Genomic DNA, 24,093 nt, shown 5'->3' with positions numbered 1-24,093 from the left:
TTCAAGCAAATTTGAACTTTTACTCTAATATTTCAATTAATGTTTAATCCAAAGTTGAATGTTTGGTCTCATGTTGTACTGTTTATTGTCCTAGGTAATACTCATTCTGAGAATTGAGTGCTTACAAACATGTTACACCTTGCCACATTCTATAAGTGCCTTTTTTCCCATCATGAGCCTGTAATTCAAGGTTTGTTGTTGGTTGATGTACGGTTATTTGTTTTTTGCTGATTTATTTTATTTTATTTTATAATACCAGCCATTGGTTTTCTGTTTGAATAGTTTCAAATTTTTGTTTTCTATCCCTTTTATGCTGACTGTATAAAGGTATGGAGTTATTATGTCCTATATATAGTAGCTTAAATCAACTTCATTTTGACTCTGTTGGAGTTTATAATAACTCATTGGCAATCATACCACATCACCTAAACTATATAAATCGTGAATTAGGATTCATGATATCTATATGAAAAATTGGGATCAATTCTAAGGATTTTTGTAAAAATACATAAATTTTGGACAATTTTTGTATGGGTATCCATATATACTCAATGCTTCCAAGAGAAAAATTAAACTATGACCATCTTCTGTTCATAAAATCTTGGGGAATATCCATAATACTGGAACAACTTTAAAGTTTTATCACCAATTATTTTCCTCATAAGAAAAACACTAAGTTTGAGAAAAATTCAATACAGCTAAGTATATCTCCTCTGTAGGTCATTTTCCTTCAAACTGTCAGCTAGTTTAGAATTAAAGTTTACTTAAGACTGAACTAAAGCAGCATTATTCATTGCTATTTGCCATATGTACAGAAGCATCATGGTTCAGGTGACAAACATTTTTCAGAAAAAATTGTAAGGGTTCCGTGGAACCCTGTCTTGACTACTTTATGAATCAAATAAGTGTTTTAAAAACTTTAACTGCAGACTGTATGTTAAGTTAACTTGCAGAAAAACTTAGCCAATTCATAAAATATATATGGAACAAGAATGTGTCCATAGTACATGGATGCCCCACTCCCACTATCATTTTCTATGTTCAGTGGACCGTGAAATTGGGGTCAAAACTTTAATTTGGAATTAAAATTAGAAAGATCATATCATAGGGAACATGTGTACTAAGTTTCAAGTTGATATAACTTTAACTTCATCAAAAACTACCTTGACCAAAAACTTTAACCTGAACTTTGCACTATCATTTTCTATGTTCAGAGGACCATGAAATTGGGGTCAAAACTATAATTTGGCATTAAAATTAGAAAGATCATATCATGGGGAACATGTGTATTAAGTTTCAAGTTGATTGGACTTCAGCTTCATTAACAAGAGTGCACATGCTGAAATGTCTCGCCTTCTATACTAATCATTGATATTATGTTGATAGTCCTAAGTATAAAGCTAAGCTTTATTACAACTGTCACATAAACTTAACATTAACCAAGATAACTAAACAAAGACCAATGAACCTTGAAAAAGAGGTCCAGGTCAGATGAACCATGCCAGGCAGACAGGTACAGCTAACAATGCTTCTATACAACATATATAGTTGACACATTACTTAAAGTTTAAGACAAGAGTGCACACACTGAAATGTCTCGCCTTCTTTACTAATCATTGATATTATGTTGATAGTCCTAAGTATAAAGCTTTATTACAACTGTCACATAAACTTAACATAAACCAAGATAGCTAAACAAAGACCAATGAACCATAAAAATGAGGTCAAGGTCAGATGAACCATGCCAGGCAGATATGTACAGCTAACAAAGCTTCCATACAACAAATATAGTTGACCTACTACTCAAAACACAAAAACTTAACACTGTGCAATGAACCGTGCAATTGAGGTCATGGTCAAATAAAACCTGCGGGACTGACATATAGATCATAATATATTTCCATACACCAAATATAGTTGACCTTTGGCATATAATATTAAATAAAAAGACCAAAACTTAAAAACTTAACTTTGACCACTGAACCATGAAAATGAGGTCAAGGTCAGATGACATCTGCCCGCTAGACATGTACACCTTACAATCATTCCATACAACAAATATAGTAGACCTATTGCATAAAGTATGAGAAAAACAGACCAAAACACAAAAACTTAACTATAACCACTGAACCATGAAAATGAGGTCAAGGTCAGATGACACCTGCCAGTTGGACATGTACACCTTCCAGTCCTTCCATACACCAAATATACTAGCCCTATTGCTTATAGTATCTGAGATATGGACTTGACCACCAAAACTTAACCTTGTTCACTGATCCATGAAATGAGGTCGAGGTCAAGTGAAAACTGTCTGACGGGCATGAGGACCTTGCAAGGTACGCACATACCAAATATAGTTATTCTATTACTTATAATAAGAGAGAATTCAACATTACAAAAATTCTGAACTTTTTTTTCAAGTGGTCACTGAACCATGAAAATGAGGTCAAGGACATTGGACATGTGACTGACGGAAACTTCGTAACATGAAGCATCTATATACAAAGTATGAAGCATCCAGGTCTTTCACCTTCTAAAATATAAACCTTTTAAGAAGTTAGCTAACACCGCCGCCGTAGCCGCCGTAGCCGCCGCCGGATCACTATCTCTATGTCGAGCTTTCTGCAACAAAAGTTGCAGGCTCGACAAAAAATAGACCATAACACAAAAACTTAACACTGTGCAATGAACCGTGAAAATGAGGTCACGGTTAAATAAAACCTGCTCGACTGACATAAAGATCATAAAATTTTTCCATACACCAAATATAGTTGACCTAGGCATATAGCATTAGATAAAAAGACCAAAACTCAAAAACTTATCTTTGACCACTGAACCATGAAAATGAGGTTAAGGTCACATGACATCTGCCCGCTAGACATGTACACTTAACAATCATTCCATACAACAAATATAGTAGACCTATTGCATATGGTATGAGAAAAACAGACCAAAACACAAAAATTTAACTATAACCACTGAACCATGAAAATGAGGTCAAGGTCAGATGACACCTGCCAGTTGGACATGTACACCTTACAGTCCTTCCATACACCGAATATACTAGCCCTATTGCTTAAAGTATCTGAGATATGGACTTGACCACCAAAACTTAACCTTGTTCACTGATCCATGAAATGAGGTCGAGGTCAAGTGAAAACTGTCTGACAGACACGAGGACCTTGCAAGGTACGCACATATCAAATATAGTTATCCTATTACTTATAATAAGAGAGAATTCAACATTACAAAAAATTTGAACTTTTTTTCAAGTGGTCACTGAACCATGAAAATGAGGTCAAGGACATTGGACATGTGACTGACGGAAACTTTGTAACATGAAGCATCTATATACAAAGTATGAAGCATCCAGGTCTTCCACCTTCTAAAATATAAAGCTTTTAAGAAGTGAGCTAACGCCGCCGCCGTAGCCGCCGCCGGATCACTATCCCTATGTCGAGCTTTCTGCAACAAAAGTTGCAGGCTCGACAAAAACTACCTGGACCAAAAACTTTAACCGGACAGACGAACGGAGGCACAGACGGACAGACGAACGGACGAACGGAGGCACAGACCAGAAAACATAATGCCCCTCTACTATCGTAGGTGGGGCATAAAAATAGGAATTAATTTTTTCAAAATTTCCTTCCAGATACTAACTTTTGATGATAAACAAGCTTCTGTCCAAGTTTGGTTCAAATCCAGGATAGTTTAAGTTATCAAAATTTAAAAAAATTTAACCACAGAGTCAATGTAATGTTAACTGGGAGAAAAACTAAGTCCATTTTTAAGTTAAACATGGATTAACAGGGTATTTTTTACAACATTTACTTCTGGATTCTATCATAAACAAGCTTCCTGTCCAAGTGTTTTTACCAAATTTACTTCTGGATTCTATCATAAACAAGCTTCTGTCCAAGTGTGGTAGAAATCCAGGATTATAAGTTGAAGAAAGTTATTAAAATTTCAACAAGAGTGCACACGCTCACTGTCTCGGCTTCTATTCTAATCATTGATATTATGTTGATAGTCCTAAGTATAAAGCTAAGCTTTATTACAACTGTCACATAAACTTAACATTAACCAAGATAACTAAACAAAGACCAATGAACCTTGAAAATGAGGTCAAGGTCAGATAAACCATGCCAGCCAGACATGTACAGCTAACAATGCTTCTATACAACATATATATAGTTGACCTATTACTTATAGTTTAAGAAAAATAGACCAAAACACAAAAACTTAACACTGTGCAATGAGCCGTGCAAATGAGGTCACGGTCAAACTAGAGGCTCTAAAGAGCCTGTGTCGCTCACCTTGGTCTATGTGAATATTAAAGGAATCAGATGGATTCATGACAAAATTGAGTTTTGGTGATGGTGATGTGTTTGTACATCTTACTTTACTGAACATTCTTGCTGCTTACAATTATCTCTATCTATAATGAACTTGGCCCAGTAGTTTCAGTTGAAAATGTTAGTAAAAATTTACAAATTTTATGAAAATTGTTAAAAATTGACTATAAAGGACAATACCTCCTTAGGGGGTCAATTGACCATTTTGGTCATGTTGACTTATCTTTAGGTCTTACTTTGCTGTACATTATTGCTGTTTACAGTTTATCTTTATCTATAATAATATTCAATATAATAACAAAACACGGCAAAATTTCCTTAAAATTACCAATTCAGGGACAGCAACCCAACAACCAGTTGTCCAATCCATCTGAAAATTTCAGGGCAGATAGATCTTGACCTGATAAACAATTTAATCTGATCAGATTTGCTCTAAATGCTTTGGTTTTTGAGTTATAAGCCAAAAACTGCATTTTACCCCCATGTTCTATTTTTAGCCATGGCGGCCATCTTGGTTTGTTGGCCGAGTGACCGGACACATTTTTTTTAACTAGATACCCCAATGATGATTGTGGCCAAGTATGGTTAAATTTGACCAAGTAGTTTCAGAGGAGAAGATTTTTGTAAAAGATTACTAAGATTTACGAAAAATGGTTAAAAATTGACTATAAAGGGCAATAACTCCTAAAGTGGTCAATTGACCATTTTTGTCATGTTGACTTATTTGTAGATCTTACTTTGCTGAACATTATTGCTGTTTACAGTTTATCTCTATCTATAATAATATTCAAGATAATAACCAAAAACAGCAAAATTTCCTTAAAATTACCATTTCAGGGGCAGCAACCCAACAATGGAATGTCCGATTCATCTGAAAATTTCAGGGCAGATAGATCTTGACCTGATGAACAATTTTACCCCAGTCAGATTTGCTCTAAATGCTTTGGTTTTTGAGTTATAAGCCAAAAACTGCATTTTACCCTTATGTTCTATTTTTAGCCATGGCGGCCATCTTGATTGGTTGGGCGGGGCACCAAACACATTTTTTAAACTACATACCCCAATGATGATTATGGCCAAGTTTGGTTAAATCTGGCCCAGTAGTTTCAGAGGAGAAGATTTTTCTAAAAGATTACTAAGATTTACGAAAAATGGTTAAAAATTGACTATAAAGGGCAATAACTCCTAAAGTGGTCACTTGACCATTATGGTCATGTTAACTTATTTGTAGATCTTACTTTGCTGAACATTATTGCTGTTTACAGTTTATCTCTATCTATAATAATATTCAAGATAATAACCAAAAACAGCAAAATTTCCTTAAAATTACCATTTCAGGGGCAGCAACCCAACAACGAAATGTCCAATTCATCTGAAAATTTCAGGGCAGATAGATCTTGACCTGATGAACAATATTACCCCATGTCAGATTTGCTCTAAATGCTTTGGTTTTTGAGTTATAAGCCAAAAACTGCATTTTACCCCCATGTTCTATTTTTAGCCATGGCGGCCATCTTGGTTGGTTGGCCGGGTCACCGGACACATTTTTTAAACTAGATACCCCAATGATGATTGTGGCCAAGTTTGGTTAAATTTGGCCCAGTAGTTTCAGAGGAGAAGATTTTTGTAAAAGTTAACGCAGGACGACGACGACGGACGACGACGGACGCCGGACGCCAAGTGATGAGAAAAGCTCACTTGGCCTTTCGGCCAGGTGAGCTAATAAAACCTGTGCGACTGACATAAAGATCATAAAATATTTCCATACACCAAATATAGTTGACCTATGGGATATAGTATTAGATAAAAAGACCAAAACTCAAAAACTTAACTTTGACCACTGAACCATGAAAATGAGGTCAAGGTCACATGACATCTGCCCGCTAGACATTTACACCTTAGAATCATTCCATACAACAAATATAGTAGACCTATTGCATATAGTATGAGAAAAATAGACCAAAACACAAAAATTTAACTATAACCACTGAACCATGAAAATGAGGTCAAGGTCAGATGACACCTGCCAGTTGGACATGTACACCTTACAGTCCTTCCATACACCGAATATACTAGCCCTACTGCTTATAGTATCTGAGATATGGACTTGACCACCAAAACTTAACCTTGTTCACTGATCCAAGAAATAAGGTTGAGGTCAAGTGAAAACTGTCTGACAGACATGAGGACTTTGCAAGGTACGCACATATCAAATATTGTTATCCTATTACTTATAATAAGAGAGAATTCAACATTACAAAAAATCTGAACTCTTTTTTCAAGTGGTCACTGAACCATAAAAATGAGGTCAAGGACATTGGACATGTAACTGACGGAAACTTCATAACATGAGGCATCTATATACAAAGTATGAAGCATCCAGGTCTTCCACCTTTTAAAATATAAAGCTTTTAAGAAGTTAGCTAATGCCGTCGACGCTGGATCACTATCCCTATGTCGAGCTTTCTTCAACAAAAGTTGCAGGCTTGACAAAAACCTTAACCATAGACTAAAATTGAGAATGGAAATGGGGAATGTGTCAAAGAGACAATAACCTGACTAAAGAGCAGAAAACAGCTGAAGGCCACCAATGGGTCTTCAATACAGCGAGAAAATCCTCACCCAGAGGCCTGTTTCAGTTGGTCCCTAAATGAAAATGTGAATCTTTGAGGAAGCCACCACAGAAGACTTAATGTTCAATCGCTATGTCTGGCTTTTACAACAAAAGTCGCAGGCTTGACAAAAATGACGGATGTTCGATCATTTTAAACAGTTTACAAACCATTTGGGTGAACACATATATCGTAAGTTGGCATATGAAAACTTCAAAAGCTATCATACATTACAAGCATGCAATTTTGGATTCCAAGGCATAACGAGTAATATGTTAATTATAAAGTATAAGTTATACTTAATGAAAAGTGTAAAATGAATATTATGAAACGTGTACATGAACTTTTGGATTTGCCTTTGGAAGGATGAACTTTCTTCTCATCTCTGCTTCAAGACAACACTTTAAAGATCCTCAACTTTTTTCAAGTATATTTTCCATCTGACAAGTCTAATGGTGTATAAAACTTCTCCAACTAATTTCCCACAAAGGTCTTTTGTTTATTTGTGTAATGTTGGCTGTTGTTTCAATGATTATAAAGCAAATCTACTTTTATTCATATTCATATAACTTAAATTCCTACAACAGGTTTCGAAATTTAGTGGGGGGATTTTTTCATAACATATTTATAAGTTAATGTGTAATCCCTTTTAATCCATGAAAAAAGTCCTAAATATTTATGAAAACACTTTCTTACCTTAGGATAGAAACTTGGTAAAGACTGACTACGTTCACGGAAATATATTTCTCTTATTTTATCCTTAAATTCCATCTTTTTTTATTCCAAATTTAACGATGTTTCAAACGTTACTTGACTGCATCTATGTACATATCTAGTTTAATTATAAGTCCACTATGCAAGACTTAAATTTTACATAATCCCTTTTAGATTTATGTATAAATACTTTTACCAGACCTTCACTTACTGTAGTTTATTTACTTTGTATATACAAGTGAAACCAATGACCCCTTCTAAACATTGAAATCTTATTTTTGCTTAATGCCTCTCAAAATTATTAATTATTAAATAAATGACTACTTGTATGTTTAAGTTTTAAAAAAATTATAACTATTCAATATTTATAAAACTTCGTTCTATAATTGGATGCACTTTTCTGATTAATTCAAAAATAAATTGTTGTTTAATGGTTATTTATAAATTATAGCAGTCATTCATTCTCAATTTTATTCTTAATACTCTACATTTGTTGCTAGTAACATGATCTAAAATACTAAGTTTATCAAAAATTTATAATGTTTTGATCAGTGAACCATGAAAATAAGGTCAGTGTTGAGTGAATCCATTAAGATAGACACAAGCACCTTACAATGATTTCATTGTTGATCTTAAATAACATAATGATCTGATCACAAAAACGTAACATTGGTAAATGAACAATGAAAATGAGGTCACTAGGTCAGGTGTTCCTTAGCTGTCACTTAGTCATATAATACTTGCAATTATTTATAACCCCTGTCCCCAAATATTGCTATAGCTCATGCACCAAGAAAAGCATTCCTGCAGGCGCAAATCCAGCAATTTTGAAATGTGGGGTCCAACCCCTGGAACACCATGAAACATTGTAATAACTGAAAAAAGTTCTTTCTTTTTTTTTAAATCCCCCCATATATAAACAGTTCTGAAAGTAAAAAAAGGCATCAATATAAGTTCAGATCAACTTTATAGTATAATTTAAAATCTGTTATTAATCTGAAATTATTTGTTTTCTATTTCAAGGATGAACTTAGGTGAGGTTTTGGAATTTGTGTCAAATGTTCGGACTCCTTGGTGTTTTTCCATACAACACAATGTAAAATATTTTGCCCCATAACACCCATTTATTTTTTCATATAAGAGTTAATAGCTCATGAAAGGTCATTTGCCAAAATTTTAGAAGATTCTTGATTTTCTTTCTTTTGTTTTGAGACCCAAATAATACCAATACAAATATAAGGTAAAAGTCCGAGTAAGCCTTTTCCCGCCATATTTTAAATCTCAAATATCTCAAAAACAAGGTCCATGACCTACCAATATTTTTAGCTTATCTTTATCCTTAATTGATGCTCTACCCGTTTATAGTATCAATTTTAATTTCTTAATTTCTTAATTTTTACCTAACCTCACCTAAGTACATCCTTAATATATCAGTAAAAAATATATATTTACCTCAGATTCTGATGGACTAGGAGATTGCATAGGAGATTGCATAGCTCTGATCTTGTTGACAGTTTCACATACGGTACATTTACAGGATATTCCGTGTTCTCTATGTTCACGGAAAACTTTGTCCACAGGTGATGCACTAATTATCCTAGATGCTTCACAAACATTGCAGAAATTCCGACACTTTCTGTCACTTTTGTGCACATGTACAAGTTTCGGTAATTTAAGAACATCTTCTTTGCTAGTATCTGATCTATTAAAAACTTTGGATATGTTTTCCGCTTCTTTCTCCAGTCTTGATGTCCATCTTAGACGTATAGTTTCTTCTTCTCGCTTCTCATAATGAACATTGTCAAGTGTTTCAAATTTCTTAACTTCGAATCGTCTGTTTTTCTCTGGCAAAGGAATTATATCTTCCGGATTCTCCTTGTTTTTATGTGGATCATTAATCGGAGGTAAACTAAAACGTACAACTCTCGGACGTTTGTGAACAGGCTGCTTTAATATATATCGAATTTTCTGACGAGCTAAAGGATCACGCTTTTGTGTCAATAATCGAGGAAACTTCATCGTAGTTTGTAAAATAAATCCCACTCATTTTCAAAGTTAAATTTTGAATAATAAAATTTCTACAAAGTTTTACTTACTGTCATCTGTTGTTGTGTAAATGAAAGTCATTGCTTATTCCTTTATTTTGAAAACAACACAACAATTTAAATTATGTAATAACATAGTTTTGAGCTTGAAGCACATTTCTTTTATATAATATCCTGAAAGTCTTGTTAATCCCTTGCTATCATGTATGCAACATGTTAAAGGATACTCCAGTTCACATACTCTGATACATATTAATACATATTAAACACATTATAAATTTGAATTATTAGTTATTCAATTTTCTACGACAAAATGTCATCAGTTATAATAATGCCATTAATCTATATACTAGTATTATGTCGTCACATTTAGGGTGAATATAAATGATACCCATCAGTGAAGTGTTGCCAAAATTTGTAACGGTTCAGCATTCCCATAAAAAAGATGACTGCATTAAAAACCTATTCCTACTCTTCAAAGTAGTCTAGTCTATTGACAACTTCCAAATTAGCTTCAAATCTTGAAAACTAACAGATAAAAGAAATTCTCTGGATTAAAACATTTTTATTTAAGTTTCCATTTGCTGAGCTACTTCTGATTTAAAAAGGGTTTATCAAGGATTCTCTTTTAATACTCATTTAATAAATGGAAAATCTTAACTTTATTGCAAATACTATATGTCAATATGTCAAAAATGTTTTGAGGAAAAATTAAACTAACAATTATTAAAAATCATAATTAAGATTACAAATTACTTATTAATAAAAACACCCATAATACACCCCCTAGATCGATTTAAGATAATTCATAAAATAATTCAACAATTCACGAATCTAATTTCAAATCATTTAACGGAGTATCGGTACATCTAAGTGTGGACGGTATTCCATTACATGGGGTCACCCCAGACGGGTGGTGTATTCAATAGTCACAAAGTATTCAAACATGCAAATTAAATCAGTTAACAATATATAAGGTTTAAATCAGACTAATTCTGAATAAGCTCGTTCAATAGGTTTTGACTGATGATAAACATATAAAACTGAAGTCTTTATGGCCTTTGACAAAGCCACTGTAGGTTTATGTTTATATCTTATAAAACCATTCAAAGCCAAGACATTGTAATTGAAATACTGAACTGTTTAACATAAATTTACTTTCAAATGGGGAGGACATCTATATTCATTCTAACATTCTTAAAAGAAAAAGTAAATAGAATTTTAAACACTGATTCAATAACATTATTCCATAAGCATGAGAAAATGGACTACACTGCACAAACCAATATACATGTTTCAACTAGTCAAAACAAAGATGTTAGTTAGAGTTATCTCCCATTGAAAGTAATTGGAAAGGAATAAACAATATACATGCACAATTCAGTGGCGGATCCAGAACTATTTATAAGGGTGGCCCGCTGACCCACTCCAGTCATGCTTCAGTGATTCCCTATATAATCAACCAGCCTCCCCCCAGGATCCGCCTATGCAATTTGAATATTTCATGTATCAAAAGTCCATGATTTTTTATCATTATACCTTCATCTGTATATATCTGTATATATCATTATATATTCCATTAGGAGCATTAATTGTGTACCTTCATCTGTTAGTGTGCATCTCTAATATTTCATATTTATCCTACTTTCACAAGTGTGTGTGGAATTAAAATTTTCATATCCCTTTCCCCAAGTGCTACCCTGAATTGCTGTCATTATATTTTCAACACAAATTTTCATCCTATATTTTATATTACACTTTTTGCAACTCAAAAGGTTGAACATATAACACCTTTTCATGCTTGTAACTCAACTGGTCTACATTATTCTACCTTACCCAGTGATGTAAAACTAAGGAGATGTGGTACGATAGACAATGAGACAACATAACAGTGTACATAAAATATTCCACATTTTTTATACATTTTCAAACATGCTTACCGGTTGGCTCATTATTCTAAAACCATGATACTGGAATTAGTATTTCCTTGTTTTAAATTTTTTTTTTTATTTTTTATACGGTGAATGTGAAAAAAATTCCTGCAAGTAAACTTTAAGTGGCAAATACTTCATGCATATCATGTCAGAAATATAATAGGTTACATACATTATAGTGAAATAGATAAATTTGTACTGCAACTGAAAAATGCCTTTAAAGGGTATTTTAATAAGGTCTGAAGTATAACCATGCAAAAGACCCCTTTAAAAGTTGTAACATTTAGGGCTTTTTAACCCGCAGAGAGCATTCAGCACTCTCCCTGTACAAAATCAGACATGCTATCAATAAAATCCAGGCTAACTACAATCCATAAAAATTGACAGTTTTGTAAATCTGTTTAGAGAAAAAGCAGCATTTATAGTGACATTTGTAGCAGTTTCTGAAACATCTATTTGCCTCTTGTTGAGAACAATATTGAGATGACTAAAGACCTTATTGAGGATAAAACTTTTATAATAAATTGCTTCGCTGAGTGCAGCTGGATACAACTGTAGAGGTCCAACCCTGAATAGTTGGGACAAAAATGGACACAATATTGGCTATTAATACAGGTCTGAGTTTAGATTGTAATTAAATATTTGACACATAATAGGTTTCTGACACAGAACAACTGTAGTCAAAGAACTAAGAATTGGTTATATGATTAGAATTTATATATTTTTTGCTTTTTTGCAATATACTATGCTATGCCAATTGCCCCCCTCCCCCTTTTCCCCCAAATAAAGGTTAACACCCCCTTTTTTGTTTTAGTGCAATACACTTTTTGCTGCTGCGAATTGACAACCACCCCCAACCCCACCCCTAAAAGAAAAATGTTATACCCCCTTTTTTGTGTTAGTGCCATACACTATGCTGTTGCCTATTGACTCTCCCCGAAATATTTAACTCCCCACTCACCCTTATTTTACACTGCTTTTAAATTAATTAGATCCGTTAACCAGAAAAACCTAGTTTTTACCCTTTTTTGGCCCTAATTCCTAATTGGTAAGAGCCATAACCCTCCCCCCCCCCCAAGAGTCAATCCTAACCATTCCTTTCTGGTATGGAAACTTATTATGGTATAATTTCAGAGAGTTTCATACACTGTAACACAGTTATTATCTGAAAACTAGAAAATTGCTTATTTGGGCCCCTTTTCGGGCCCCTTATTCTTAAACTTTAGAGACCATAACCTCCAAAATCAATTCTAACCTTCCTTTCAGGGTAAAAATTTATAGAGATCCATTAACTTAAACTAAAGTTATTGTCCAGAAACTAAATGCATCTTCGGACAATGACTCAGACAACATGATAGCATTATGATTTTTTTTTTTTAATAATGAATAAAAATTGTCATTATAATTCCACAAAGAAGTTAAAATATAAAATCCAATTTTGTATGACATTCCATGCTGCAATATGAATGTGGTCATCATAATAAAAATGTGTTTCCCCTTTGAATATCTATACTGTATGTACTACCACTTGTTACATTAAAATTCATGACAGAATTCTGAAGAAAATTACAATAGTTTTTATTTCATTCATTCACTTACAAGTTGTAAATGATATTATTCTAAAGCATAATTTGGTGTAAAATTATTTCAAAGCACAAGTTTAATGCTCAGGAAAACAGTACACTCATGTAAGTTGTCAATGTTATTAACTCATGCATGTCTGTGCCAACATCTAATACTACTGCAAGTTTATTTTGATTTTTTATACCATGCTTGCTGAACATTCATGTTACTAAGTTATTAGACTAACATTTTGAAATAAACATGTCTCTGTTTTATTAACTAGAGGCTCGTAAAAGAGCTGTGTAGCTCACCTTGGTCTATGTGCATATTCAACGGACACTCTCCAACATTGTAGCCAAACTGCATTTTACCCCTATGTTCTATTTTTAGCCATGGTAGCCATCTTGGTTGATGGGCAGGGTAATTGGATACATTTTTAAAACTAAATACCCTGCAGTTTCAGAGGAGGAGATTTTTGTAAAAGATTACAAAAAAATTACAAAATATTGAGAAAAATTTACTTTAAAAGGGCAATAACTCCTTATGCGGTCAATTGACAATTTTGGTTATGTTGACTTATTTGTAGCTCTTACTTTGCTGAACAACTTTTCTGTTTACAGTGTATCTTTGTCTATTATAATGTTCACGATAATAACCAAAAACTGCAAAATTTCATTAAAATTACCAATTCAGGGGCAGCAACCCAACAATGGGTTGTCTGATGTGTCTGAAAATTTCCGCACAAAAAAAAGATCTTCATCTGATGAATTTTTTACCCCGTCAGATTGATTCTAAATGCTATAGCTTCAGAGATATAAGTCAAAAACTGTATTTTCACCCATGTTCTATTTATAGCTATGGCAGCCATCTTGGTTCATGGGCAGGGTCATTGGATATATTTTTTAAACTAGATACCCTAAGGATGATTTAGGCCAAGTTGGTTTTATTTGGCCCAGTACTTTCAGAGGAGAAGATTTTTGTAAAAGTGAACGGACGACGATGGAAGACTGACGCCAAGTATTGAGATAAGCTCATTTGGCCCTATTGAGCCAGGTGAGCTAAAAAAAATCAACCACTAAATGAAGGAAACTTGGAGGTTAGGGTGTTTCAGATAATATATATAAATATATATATACTGTCTATACCTGATGCAATACATACATGTATATTATTTTACTTTATTTATCATATGGAAAAATTCATATAAATGTTTTAATCCATATAACCCAGTAATAGAATCTTTTATAGTACAATTTACAGTTCCTTTTTATGAATGATTTACGCCAATTGATCTAAGGTCAATCTGTGTAAATGGCGACAATCGGCTCTTACTATAGCATAAAAACATGCACATTGTGATATTGGAAATGAATGAAATATGCATGAATGATTGTGAAAGCCGTCTAGAAGTCTTTAGTCATAAACTTGACACATGTTTCAATAAGCATTCAAAGTGATTTTTACAGTGTTACATAATGGTTAACTATAGTGTATTACCGGTATATGAGCACAAACTGTAAAATGTTCCAAGGTTAAAAAAAAACTCCTTTGACTGACTTTATCCAAAAAGTTTCTATAAAACTATTAATTGAGACATTAAACAGCCATCAAACTTATATTTGTTCACTTACTATACACAGCTGACTTTTATACAAATAAATTATGACAAATTGAAACTTAATTTTTATACTAAAATAACAATTCATGAGTTATATTCTTTATACACTACATTTGTTATAAGCTTTGTTACATTTTCTGAAACAAAAACTAGCATTGGTAAATCAATGTTACAGTAAAATTAGCAAGTAAAAGAAAGCATTATATATAATGGGTATAGCAGGTCAGAAGACTGAGTAAAACTCTCAAAGGGCAGACAACTTTTGGAGCACTTATTGGTAATGCTCAGTCTTCCTGGAAATGAGAAAGAGGTCAGTGATTCTACAAAAACAAATCACCTCTCTAAACACCAATACCAATGTACATTATATTGCTCTGAAAAGTTTTTAATAAATATTTAATCCATGCATCACTTTGCCACTTTGTTCAAATTAAAAAAAATACAATTCAATAGTTGTACCACAGTGGATTCATTATTATTTGTTGGACACCAATTTTTGTGGATTTTGTGGATAAAGGAGGGTGGTAATAGGGGTACATTCATGACAAATAACAGTAAAAATTCTTGCAAAATGACTTAAACGGTAATTTTTGGTGCATGGCGATAAAATGTACACTTTCTTTTAGACGATTAAAAAATCGACTGATTTTGACGAATCATATTAAATTTTCCCCAAAAAATAATGGTAACGATAATTATTTGACACTTCTGACGAATCACAATAAGGTCATTTTGACGAATCAAGGTAAAATTTCAACCAATTTAACACTAACGGTAGCCGAAAATGACTGTTTGACACCTGACGGTAAAGAGTATAAAAGGTGAACCACAAATTTAAATGTTTTTCTAAGTTCAACTTTTCTTTAGGTTTGTATGCAAAGGAGTAGGTCCAGTAAGACCCCTTTTTGGCCTCAAAATATATATCAGTTTTACAAAATTGTTAGAATGTAAACTTTTAGTTATTTATTGGAAAGTAGAATGCTTCTGCTACATGAATATGGGCTGTTTTTTGACAATACAATACACATATATCGGGTACTAACATAATTAAGTCATGCTTAATTACTGAAATCTTCACAATTTTAGCATTTAAGTTAAATTATAGACGGTTTCTGTCTTGAATAAAAGTGGCTGCATACGTGTTCATTCTTAATATTGAAATGTAAGTTGTATTTGATGATACATGTACTACATAACATATCTAAATGTTGAGGAAGAACATGATAATACATAACATATATAAATGTTGAGGATGAACACGAATGTGCCCACTTTCATTTCTGACAAAAACTATCCGAAAAGTGACATTTTTGCCATATTTGATAGATTTTTCATATTTAAGCTTGAACCAGAGCGTATTTCATGACTAAATCAGTTAAAAACTTTCAAGCAAACTAATTGAATCAATTTAACTGTTTAAAAAGTGTTCAAAATCTTTCCATAGATGAACCTGAAATTTGAGGCCAAAATTGGGCCTTACAGGACCTACTCCATTTAGCAAAACCATGAATTCAAATATCCCTGAAAATACAATTTTCCCTCAATCCACAAAAAACTGGTGCCCATGAAAATAGTGAATGTACAGTAGTATAAGGGTTGTTGAAAATCCCACCAACCGATTACTTTAATCTAGTAATAATGTGTGGTATTATAAGACAACAAGAAATAAGAACTAGGAAATCTCTATATTTGTTTTCAATCTTAACTGATTCTCAAGGACTATTTTACAACTTTATAATGATGTTTCAAAGCAATCAATGTACAAAGAAAATAAAACCTACCCTTTCCCTAAGTTTGGCGCTGATTTAGATTCCTCAATAAAATGACGAATCATTCTGGTAACAGATTCCTTTTGTCTAATAACAGTAAAATAACAGTTTTATATATAAACTTACAACTTAACTTAAAGGTTCTTTTAAAAAATTCATATTAGTTTTACAATACAGTTCAAAACTGCAATCAACATGAAACCAATTGGACGATTTAAACAATAATAATGAACAATGGAAATTGAATTTGGATACAAAAAAAGAGAACCCAGAAATTGGCCCAACTTTTTTTTGTGGTTAAAAATATTTATGCTTGAAGATAATATAGTGAATGCATGCATCGACTGATGGTGCATTTTTAATGAATACTAATACATTTATAACAAGTAATAATTTTCTTAATATTATAACAGTTCAATTTATGGGGAGCTGTGATCAACCCTAGGAAAATTGTTTGAAAAATTATTAATTAAAAAGTATCTGTGTAGTTAAAGGATCCGTATAAATTAATGGGTTTTCTACACATTGACTTCAGAAAATATCAGCAGTGAGCCACAATGTGATTTTTTTTTGCTGAGTGAGCACTGTTTACATTTATCTAAGTTCAAAATTTTTAATGGTGCTTTTCATTTTCCTGGTATTTTCAGATATAATTTGGTTGAAATGCACTATAAATTCACTTTTAAGGGGAGCTAACTCTGTGACTTTCTATTGCTCCAAACGAAAGGTATCTAGAAGTTTCCCAAATTACCACACACGCAAACAGGAAGTAGGTGTCTTGACAAATCTCAAAAGGTGCTCACAGTAATTTACAACTCATAACTCAAACTGTCAAGATGTGAATATATATATGTTTGTTAAAAATACAAATTTCTTTTCTTTTTTTACTTTCTTTTTTTAAATATCTAAATTAAATTCTCTTTCCTTTCTCTTTTTATTACACAATCAAATGGAAATAATGACTACAAAATAATATTGTAAAGTATATATTTCAGAATTTAGAGAATGCTATGTTACTGATTACTAAACTAGTTCTGTTTAATGATAATACTGCAGTAGTACTTGAGAAACATGAAATGGAAATATTTCTTGGTCAAACCAATGTAGGAACCAACAGTCACATATGGATGGACGTACAGACAAATTGAGGGTCGAGGTGCAATATATCATTTCATATCTATTTTCAGTGATTTTAATTTATATAATGAATATACTGTTGATGGCAACTTTACATTTACATTATGTGGATATTAAATATTGTGTCCATATATTTCAGATTAAAACTATAAATGTTGTGGTATACTTTAGATTTTTAGATATTTTTCTTACCGATCTTTGAGCGGTACCATCTCTGTCATCTCCTTTTCTAATCTTTGTTCATGTTTATGTTGTAACTGTTCAATAAGTTCTCGCACTGTTGGAATTTTACGCCTTGGGTTTCGCCCCACTTGCATTCTGACACGTACCCCTGAATTGGCATAAAGCCTGTTCAAGAGTTGACTGTTTGTGGGCAGTTTGAGGACCATACTGTCCTTTAGATTGACCCTGTCCTCTGTCAATGCCCCATCGTCCAAAGTTGTCCATGATCGTTGAGGCTTCATTCATATCCTTCAACGCTGATCTTTATAGAAAACTAAAAATATCCATCACTTTCAACACTTTTCTTTATTATTACTCGGCATGCACTCATGATTTTTTTTAAGTATCTGATAAATAATGCATACAATGTATGAACATACAAAACACTTTGAAAAATAAAAACTTATCAATATTCCAATGAGGCTTAAACAAAATTTAACTGTCAAGTCTTGTCAACACAAGATTCAAAACAACTCTACATGCACGACCATTTCTATTTTTTACTGATTTTCATCCACTGATACAAAACGTTTGATCAATGTAATATCTCGTATTTATTTTGTTAGGTCCCAATCAAAGCCGACTTTTAAAATGTCTTCACAGATAGCTTAACAAAATCTTCCTTTCATTCTTAATACCATCAAAATTAAAATGTTTTGCTTGAGAAGATGTGAAACTTGTCTTCTACATCATCACAGACCTGAAAACAAATAACTTATCTATAACAAATATCATTCAATGTCCTTATGTACATAAAATATTATCACAGAAAAAAGGCATTTAATATAAAACATTTTAGGTGTTTTGTTTGAAAATCTGATAATTCTAAACTTATATCTATAAACAAATTAAAAAAAAAAATTATTTACAGTTGAAATAATTTAAATGAGATCTTTATATCTATAACTTGTACTGATATGAAAAACTTGAGAAGAAACATTATGTATTAAATATTTTTATCTTTCATGTCTCAAATCCACATACTTTAACTTTAATCTTCTAGGTATCATCCATTGTAAACGAAAGTACAAAATCTTTTTAAGACTTATATTGCCGTGTCTCAAATCTACATACTGCAATTTTACTCTTCAAGGTATCATCCATTGTCAATGAAAGTACAAAATCTTTTTAAGACTTTTAAAAATAGCCTATCAAAGTGTAATTGTAGATTCACACCATAAAGAGAATTAATGTAAATCAAGAACATAAGAACTGTAAAATGTTGAAGATATTCTTTCTAAATAAGTCCAAAATGATATGAGTATGATTCAATGTTATGATAGGACAGACACGTAATAGAAAAAAAAATATCATGCAATGATAGGCCACAGTAAAACAAAAAGACTGCTGGAAAGATTTTCTAAAAGGCAATCAGACAAAAGAAAAGCCAAACTATGCCATGGAAATAGATATCTACAACATTTGGAGCAGTGAAATAGATATCTACAACATCTGGAGCAGTGAAATAGATATCTACAACATTTGGAGCAGTGAAATAGATATCTACAACATTTGGAGCAGTGAAATAGATATCTACAACATCTGGAGCAGTGAAATAGATATCTATAACATCTGGAGCAGTGAAATAGATATCTACAACATCTGGAGCAGTGAAATAGATATCTACAACATCTGGAGCAGTGAAATAGATATCTACAACATCTGGAGCAGGGAAATAGATATCTACAACATCTGGAGCAGGGAAATAGATATCTACAACATTTGGAGCAGTGAAATAGATATCTACAACATCTGGAGCAGTGAAATAGATATCTACACATTTGGAGCAGTGAAATAGATATCTACAACATTTGGAGCAGTGAAATAGATATCTACAACATCTGGAGCAGTGAAATAGATATCTACAACATTTGGAGATATCTACAACATTTGGAGCAGTGAAATTGCTTTAGATTCTGACAAACTGTAAATAAACTTTAAGTTCCATATTTGTATGGTAAGATAGTTTTTGAATTTGAAAAGATTTTTTCCTGGAATAACAATTCAATAACCAAATCAGGGGCGAATCTTGCGGGCAGCCATTTTTAGAAGGGGTCCCAACCTAGGATAAAAAGGGGATCCATTCCCGGAACCCTCCCTCTGGATCAGCCCTGCAAATGATCTAAATATCAAATTGGTATAAATAAAATAAAACTTACTGTCAACATATGTCCAATTCTGCTTCCTTATTTATGTTTTAAAATATTCAGAATCATATTAAAATAGCATAAATAAAGTTAAGATTATTTCCATTTCAGCTTTTAAATTTAGACACAATATATGTTAGCTAAAAATGTTTGTAACACAAAATTCATTTATTGTAAACTTACATTGGCATAAATACATAGCCTATTTAGAAAAATTGATAAATCAATTAACTCAAGTTTTTGTTTAGAATTTGTAAATACCATAACATTAAAGATAACTTGATTGTTTATTTATAACACTTTAAATTTACTAGTTTGGTAATGTATGTTAATGGTATAATATGTTGGCTATTTATTTAAGTAGTTAAAATTGAGGGAAAACATTTATACAAACCATTTATAAAATCATGATAATTTCATATACTAAACATAGACCAATACTAGGAAAACTGCTATACATGTACTTTTCTCTCATTGCATATAACACATAACATCTTATTGTTGTATGACATCAGAGAACTAGGAGTGAAATAATTTACAGGATTAATTTCACATGAAAATGTTCCTAAATCCAAGTACTTGACCATGTTACCTGACACCAAATACCATAACTAAATCTTCCTGACATAAAAATCAACTATTTTTATCATGAGGTCAAAGGTCAAGGTCTCAAGAAGGTCAATATTAAAGTGACATACTGTCTCATGGTACTACACCTTCATACCAAATATCATAAGTCATTAACAGAACTGGAAAAACGTAAAAAAAAAAATAATACAGCGACAATATAACATACTGTCTCCTTCTTTTGAAGCAAAGGAACATAATAAATGTAAAGAAATATATTTAAAAAGTCTATTAAAAACTTGAAATCAATGCTTAAAAACTCTGTAACCATAAACCATATAAAACACTTACCATCTGATATTACAAGATTAAAAATAAATTATTTGCATATACTTCAATGCTTAGCTTTACCAAATTTGACCTATTCAATTTAAAAGACATACCTGGGCTTTAACACTGAAAACACTTTTGATGCCTAAACTGTAAAGATCTTTAAAATTTAAAAAGATCATAATGTTTTACATTGAAAGAAGATTAAACCTACTATACTAATATTTAGTTTGTCTAATGGCAAAGAAAAAATTTACAAAATAAACAATTGTTAGTTGTGAAATTTTTCAAAGATCCCTGAAAATTATAGAGAGAAGATTTCTTCACTCATATCATTTGCCAAAAAACTGTAAATTTTTTAAGAATAAAAATTGTGAAGAAGATTTTGGTATTGAACATTTTTGAAATAAATAAGTCCATAGTATTACATATAATACAAATTTGATTTACCACCAAAATCTTAAATTAAAACATTAAAGCAAAATGAAATAATGGTTACTCAATTCATGAATCTAAAATAAGTCAAATTGATCTGACCATCAGATGTTAATTTAGAATTAAGGGTGTATCCAAAGATGAACTATATATTGACCTTTTATTTCTTAAACCAGAGGCTCCAAGAAAACTGCACTGCTTACTCAATGACACCTATAATTACAATGGACTTGGTAGGAATTCATCAAAAATATAGTTTTCTCCCAGATTGAGTCATATATTGAATGTGAAAAAAAAATCTTGAAAAAATAAACTAATGGTGACCATATTGGATGGCTGCTGGTGCTAATTTCAAAAAGCCAAAATGAAAGTACCAATTGAACAGCATTAACTTGGTCCCCCAAATAGGTACCCTCTAAAAAACAGTATGATTGGACTTCATTCTACTTCAGCTTGGAAAACAATTTAAAATCCTTTCAGGTATCACTGTAAACTATAACTTCTTTGTTTTGATTTTCTCTTCGGCACTAAAGAAGCTACACATTTAAATGACTGATAAATATCCTTTTCTTTCAAATTTGGTTCAACCTGGTTTAATTATTGTTCTTGATAGTTCTAATGCCCTCATGTTGGGGGAGCCAAAAAACATAGTTTGCAAAATAACTGATAAACGGCCATACATGTATGACATGAATGATTTATATTTCAAATTGTCACTTTTATTAATCAATACAAGATGGTAATAAAACACCAACATATAGAATGTGATAACATGGATAACTAGAGGCTCTAAAGAGCCTGTGTCGCTCACCTTGGTCTATGTGAATATTAAACAAAGGAAGCAGATGGATTCATGACAAAATTGTGTTTTGGTGATGGTGATGTGTTTGTACATCTTAATTTACTGAACATTCTTGCTGCTTACAATTATCTCTATCTATAATGAACTTGGCCCAGTAGTTTCAGTGGAAAATGTTAGTTAAATTTACAAATTTATGAAAATTGTTAAAAATTGACTATAAAGGACAATAACTCCTTAGGGGTCAATTGACCATTTCCGTCATGTTGACTTATTTGTAAATCTTACTTTGCTTAACATTATTGATGTTTACAGTTTATCTCTATCTATAATAATATTCAAGATAATAACCAAAAACAGCAAAATTTCCTTAAAATTACCAATTCAGGGGCAGCAACCCAACAACGGGTTGTCAGATTTATCTGAAAATTTCAGGGCAGATAGATCTTGACCTGATAAACAATTTTACCCCGTCAGATATGCTCTAAAGGCTGCGGTTTCAGAGTTATAAGCCAAAATCTACATTTCACCCCTATGTTCTATTTTTAGCCATGGCGGCCATCTTGGTTAGTTGGCCGGGTCACTGGACACAATTTTTAAACTAGATACCCCAATGATGATTGTGGCCAAGTTTGGTTTAATTTGGCCCAGTAGTTTCAGAGAAGAAGATTTTTGTAAAAGATAACTAAGATTTACGAAAAATGGTTAAAAATTGACTATAAAGGGCAATTACTCCTAAAGGGATCAACATATTTGTAGATCTTACTTTGCTGAACATTTTTGCTGTTTACAGTTTATCTCTATCTATAATAATATTCAAGATAAAAACCAAAAACAGCAAAATTTCCTTAAAATTACCAATTCAGGGGCAGAAACCTATCAACGGGTTGTCCAATTCATCTCAAAATTTCAGGGCAGATAGATCTTGCTCTAAATGCTTTGGTTTTTGAGTGATAAGCCAAAAACTGCATTTTACCCCTATGTTCTATTTTTAGCCATGGCGGCCATCTTGGTTGGTTGGCCGGGTCATCAGACACATTTTTTAAATCAAATACCCCAATAATGATTGTGGCCAAGTTTGGTTTAATTTGGCCTAGTAGTTTCAGAGGAGAAGATTTTTGTAAAAGATGACTAAGATTTACGAAAAATGGTTAAAAATTTACTATAAAGGGCAATAACTCCGAAAGGGGTCAACAGACCATTTTGGTCTTGTTGACTTATTTGTAGATCTTACTTTACTGAACATTTTTGCTGTTACAGTTTATCTCTATCTACGATAATATTCAAGATAATAACCAAAAACAGCAAAATTTCCTTAAAATTACCAATTCAGGGGCAGCAACCTATCAACGGATTGTCCGATTCATCTCAAAATTTGAAAGCAGATAGATCTTGACCTGATTAACAATTTTACCCCATGTCAGATTTGCTCTAAATGCTTTGGTTTTTGAGTTATAAGCCAAAAACTGCATTTTACCCCTATGTTCTATTTTTAGCCATGGCTGCCATCTTGGTTGGTTGGCAGGGTCACGCCACACATTTTTAAAACTAGATACCCCATGATGATTTTGGCCAAGTTTGATTAAATTTGGGCCAGTAGTTTCAGAGGAGAAGATTTTTGTAAAAGATAATGACGACGGAGGATGACGACTTTGGGCCAGGTGAGCTAAAAATATAAAGGGGAAAAAAACCACCAACAGTTGAATTTATGTTTTGGACAAAAAGACATTATCATAAGAAATACCAAAACAATGAAATGTATTTCTATGAATAAATAAATAAGACAATACCAATGTCCAAAACAATCATATACCTGCATGCCGGTATATTATAGGCAAAGAAATAA

At 32.3% G+C, this 24,093-nt stretch overlaps 2 protein-coding genes across 7 annotated transcripts in view; both read right to left on the bottom strand.

Moving 5' to 3' along the window:
* Positions 1-18,658, bottom strand: part of LOC143067591 (uncharacterized) — an 86,747-nt gene extending 68,089 nt beyond the window's left edge. Inside the window, exons 1-2 of one of the 6 annotated variants that reach the window (XM_076240972.1) lie at positions 17,940-18,366; positions 16,623-16,697 (exon numbers count right to left, since the gene is read on the bottom strand). In XM_076240972.1, coding sequence (XP_076097087.1) covers positions 16,623-16,697; positions 17,940-18,211 — 347 coding nt within the window. In that variant the 5' untranslated portion in view covers positions 18,212-18,366. Of the gene's footprint in view, positions 1-7,663; positions 7,754-9,133; positions 9,440-16,622; positions 16,698-17,939 lie in introns of those variants that run through there. The other 5 variants (XM_076240989.1, XM_076240954.1, XM_076240946.1 and 2 more) reach the window with 5 other exon arrangements.
* The window catches only part of LOC143067669 (uncharacterized), a 32,095-nt gene continuing 26,268 nt past the window's right edge, over positions 18,267-24,093 (bottom strand). Inside the window, exon 3 of the mRNA XM_076241112.1 lies at positions 18,267-18,669. Coding sequence (XP_076097227.1) covers positions 18,654-18,669 — 16 coding nt within the window. The 3' untranslated portion in view covers positions 18,267-18,653. The remainder of the gene's footprint in view (positions 18,670-24,093) is intronic.

The sequence above is a fragment of the Mytilus galloprovincialis genome, chromosome 1 (assembly GCF_965363235.1).
Source record: "Mytilus galloprovincialis chromosome 1, xbMytGall1.hap1.1, whole genome shotgun sequence".
Taxonomy (NCBI): domain Eukaryota; kingdom Metazoa; phylum Mollusca; class Bivalvia; order Mytilida; family Mytilidae; genus Mytilus; species Mytilus galloprovincialis.
Note: the sequence above shows the minus strand (reverse complement) of the source record. Positions and strands in the feature narration are given on the sequence as shown.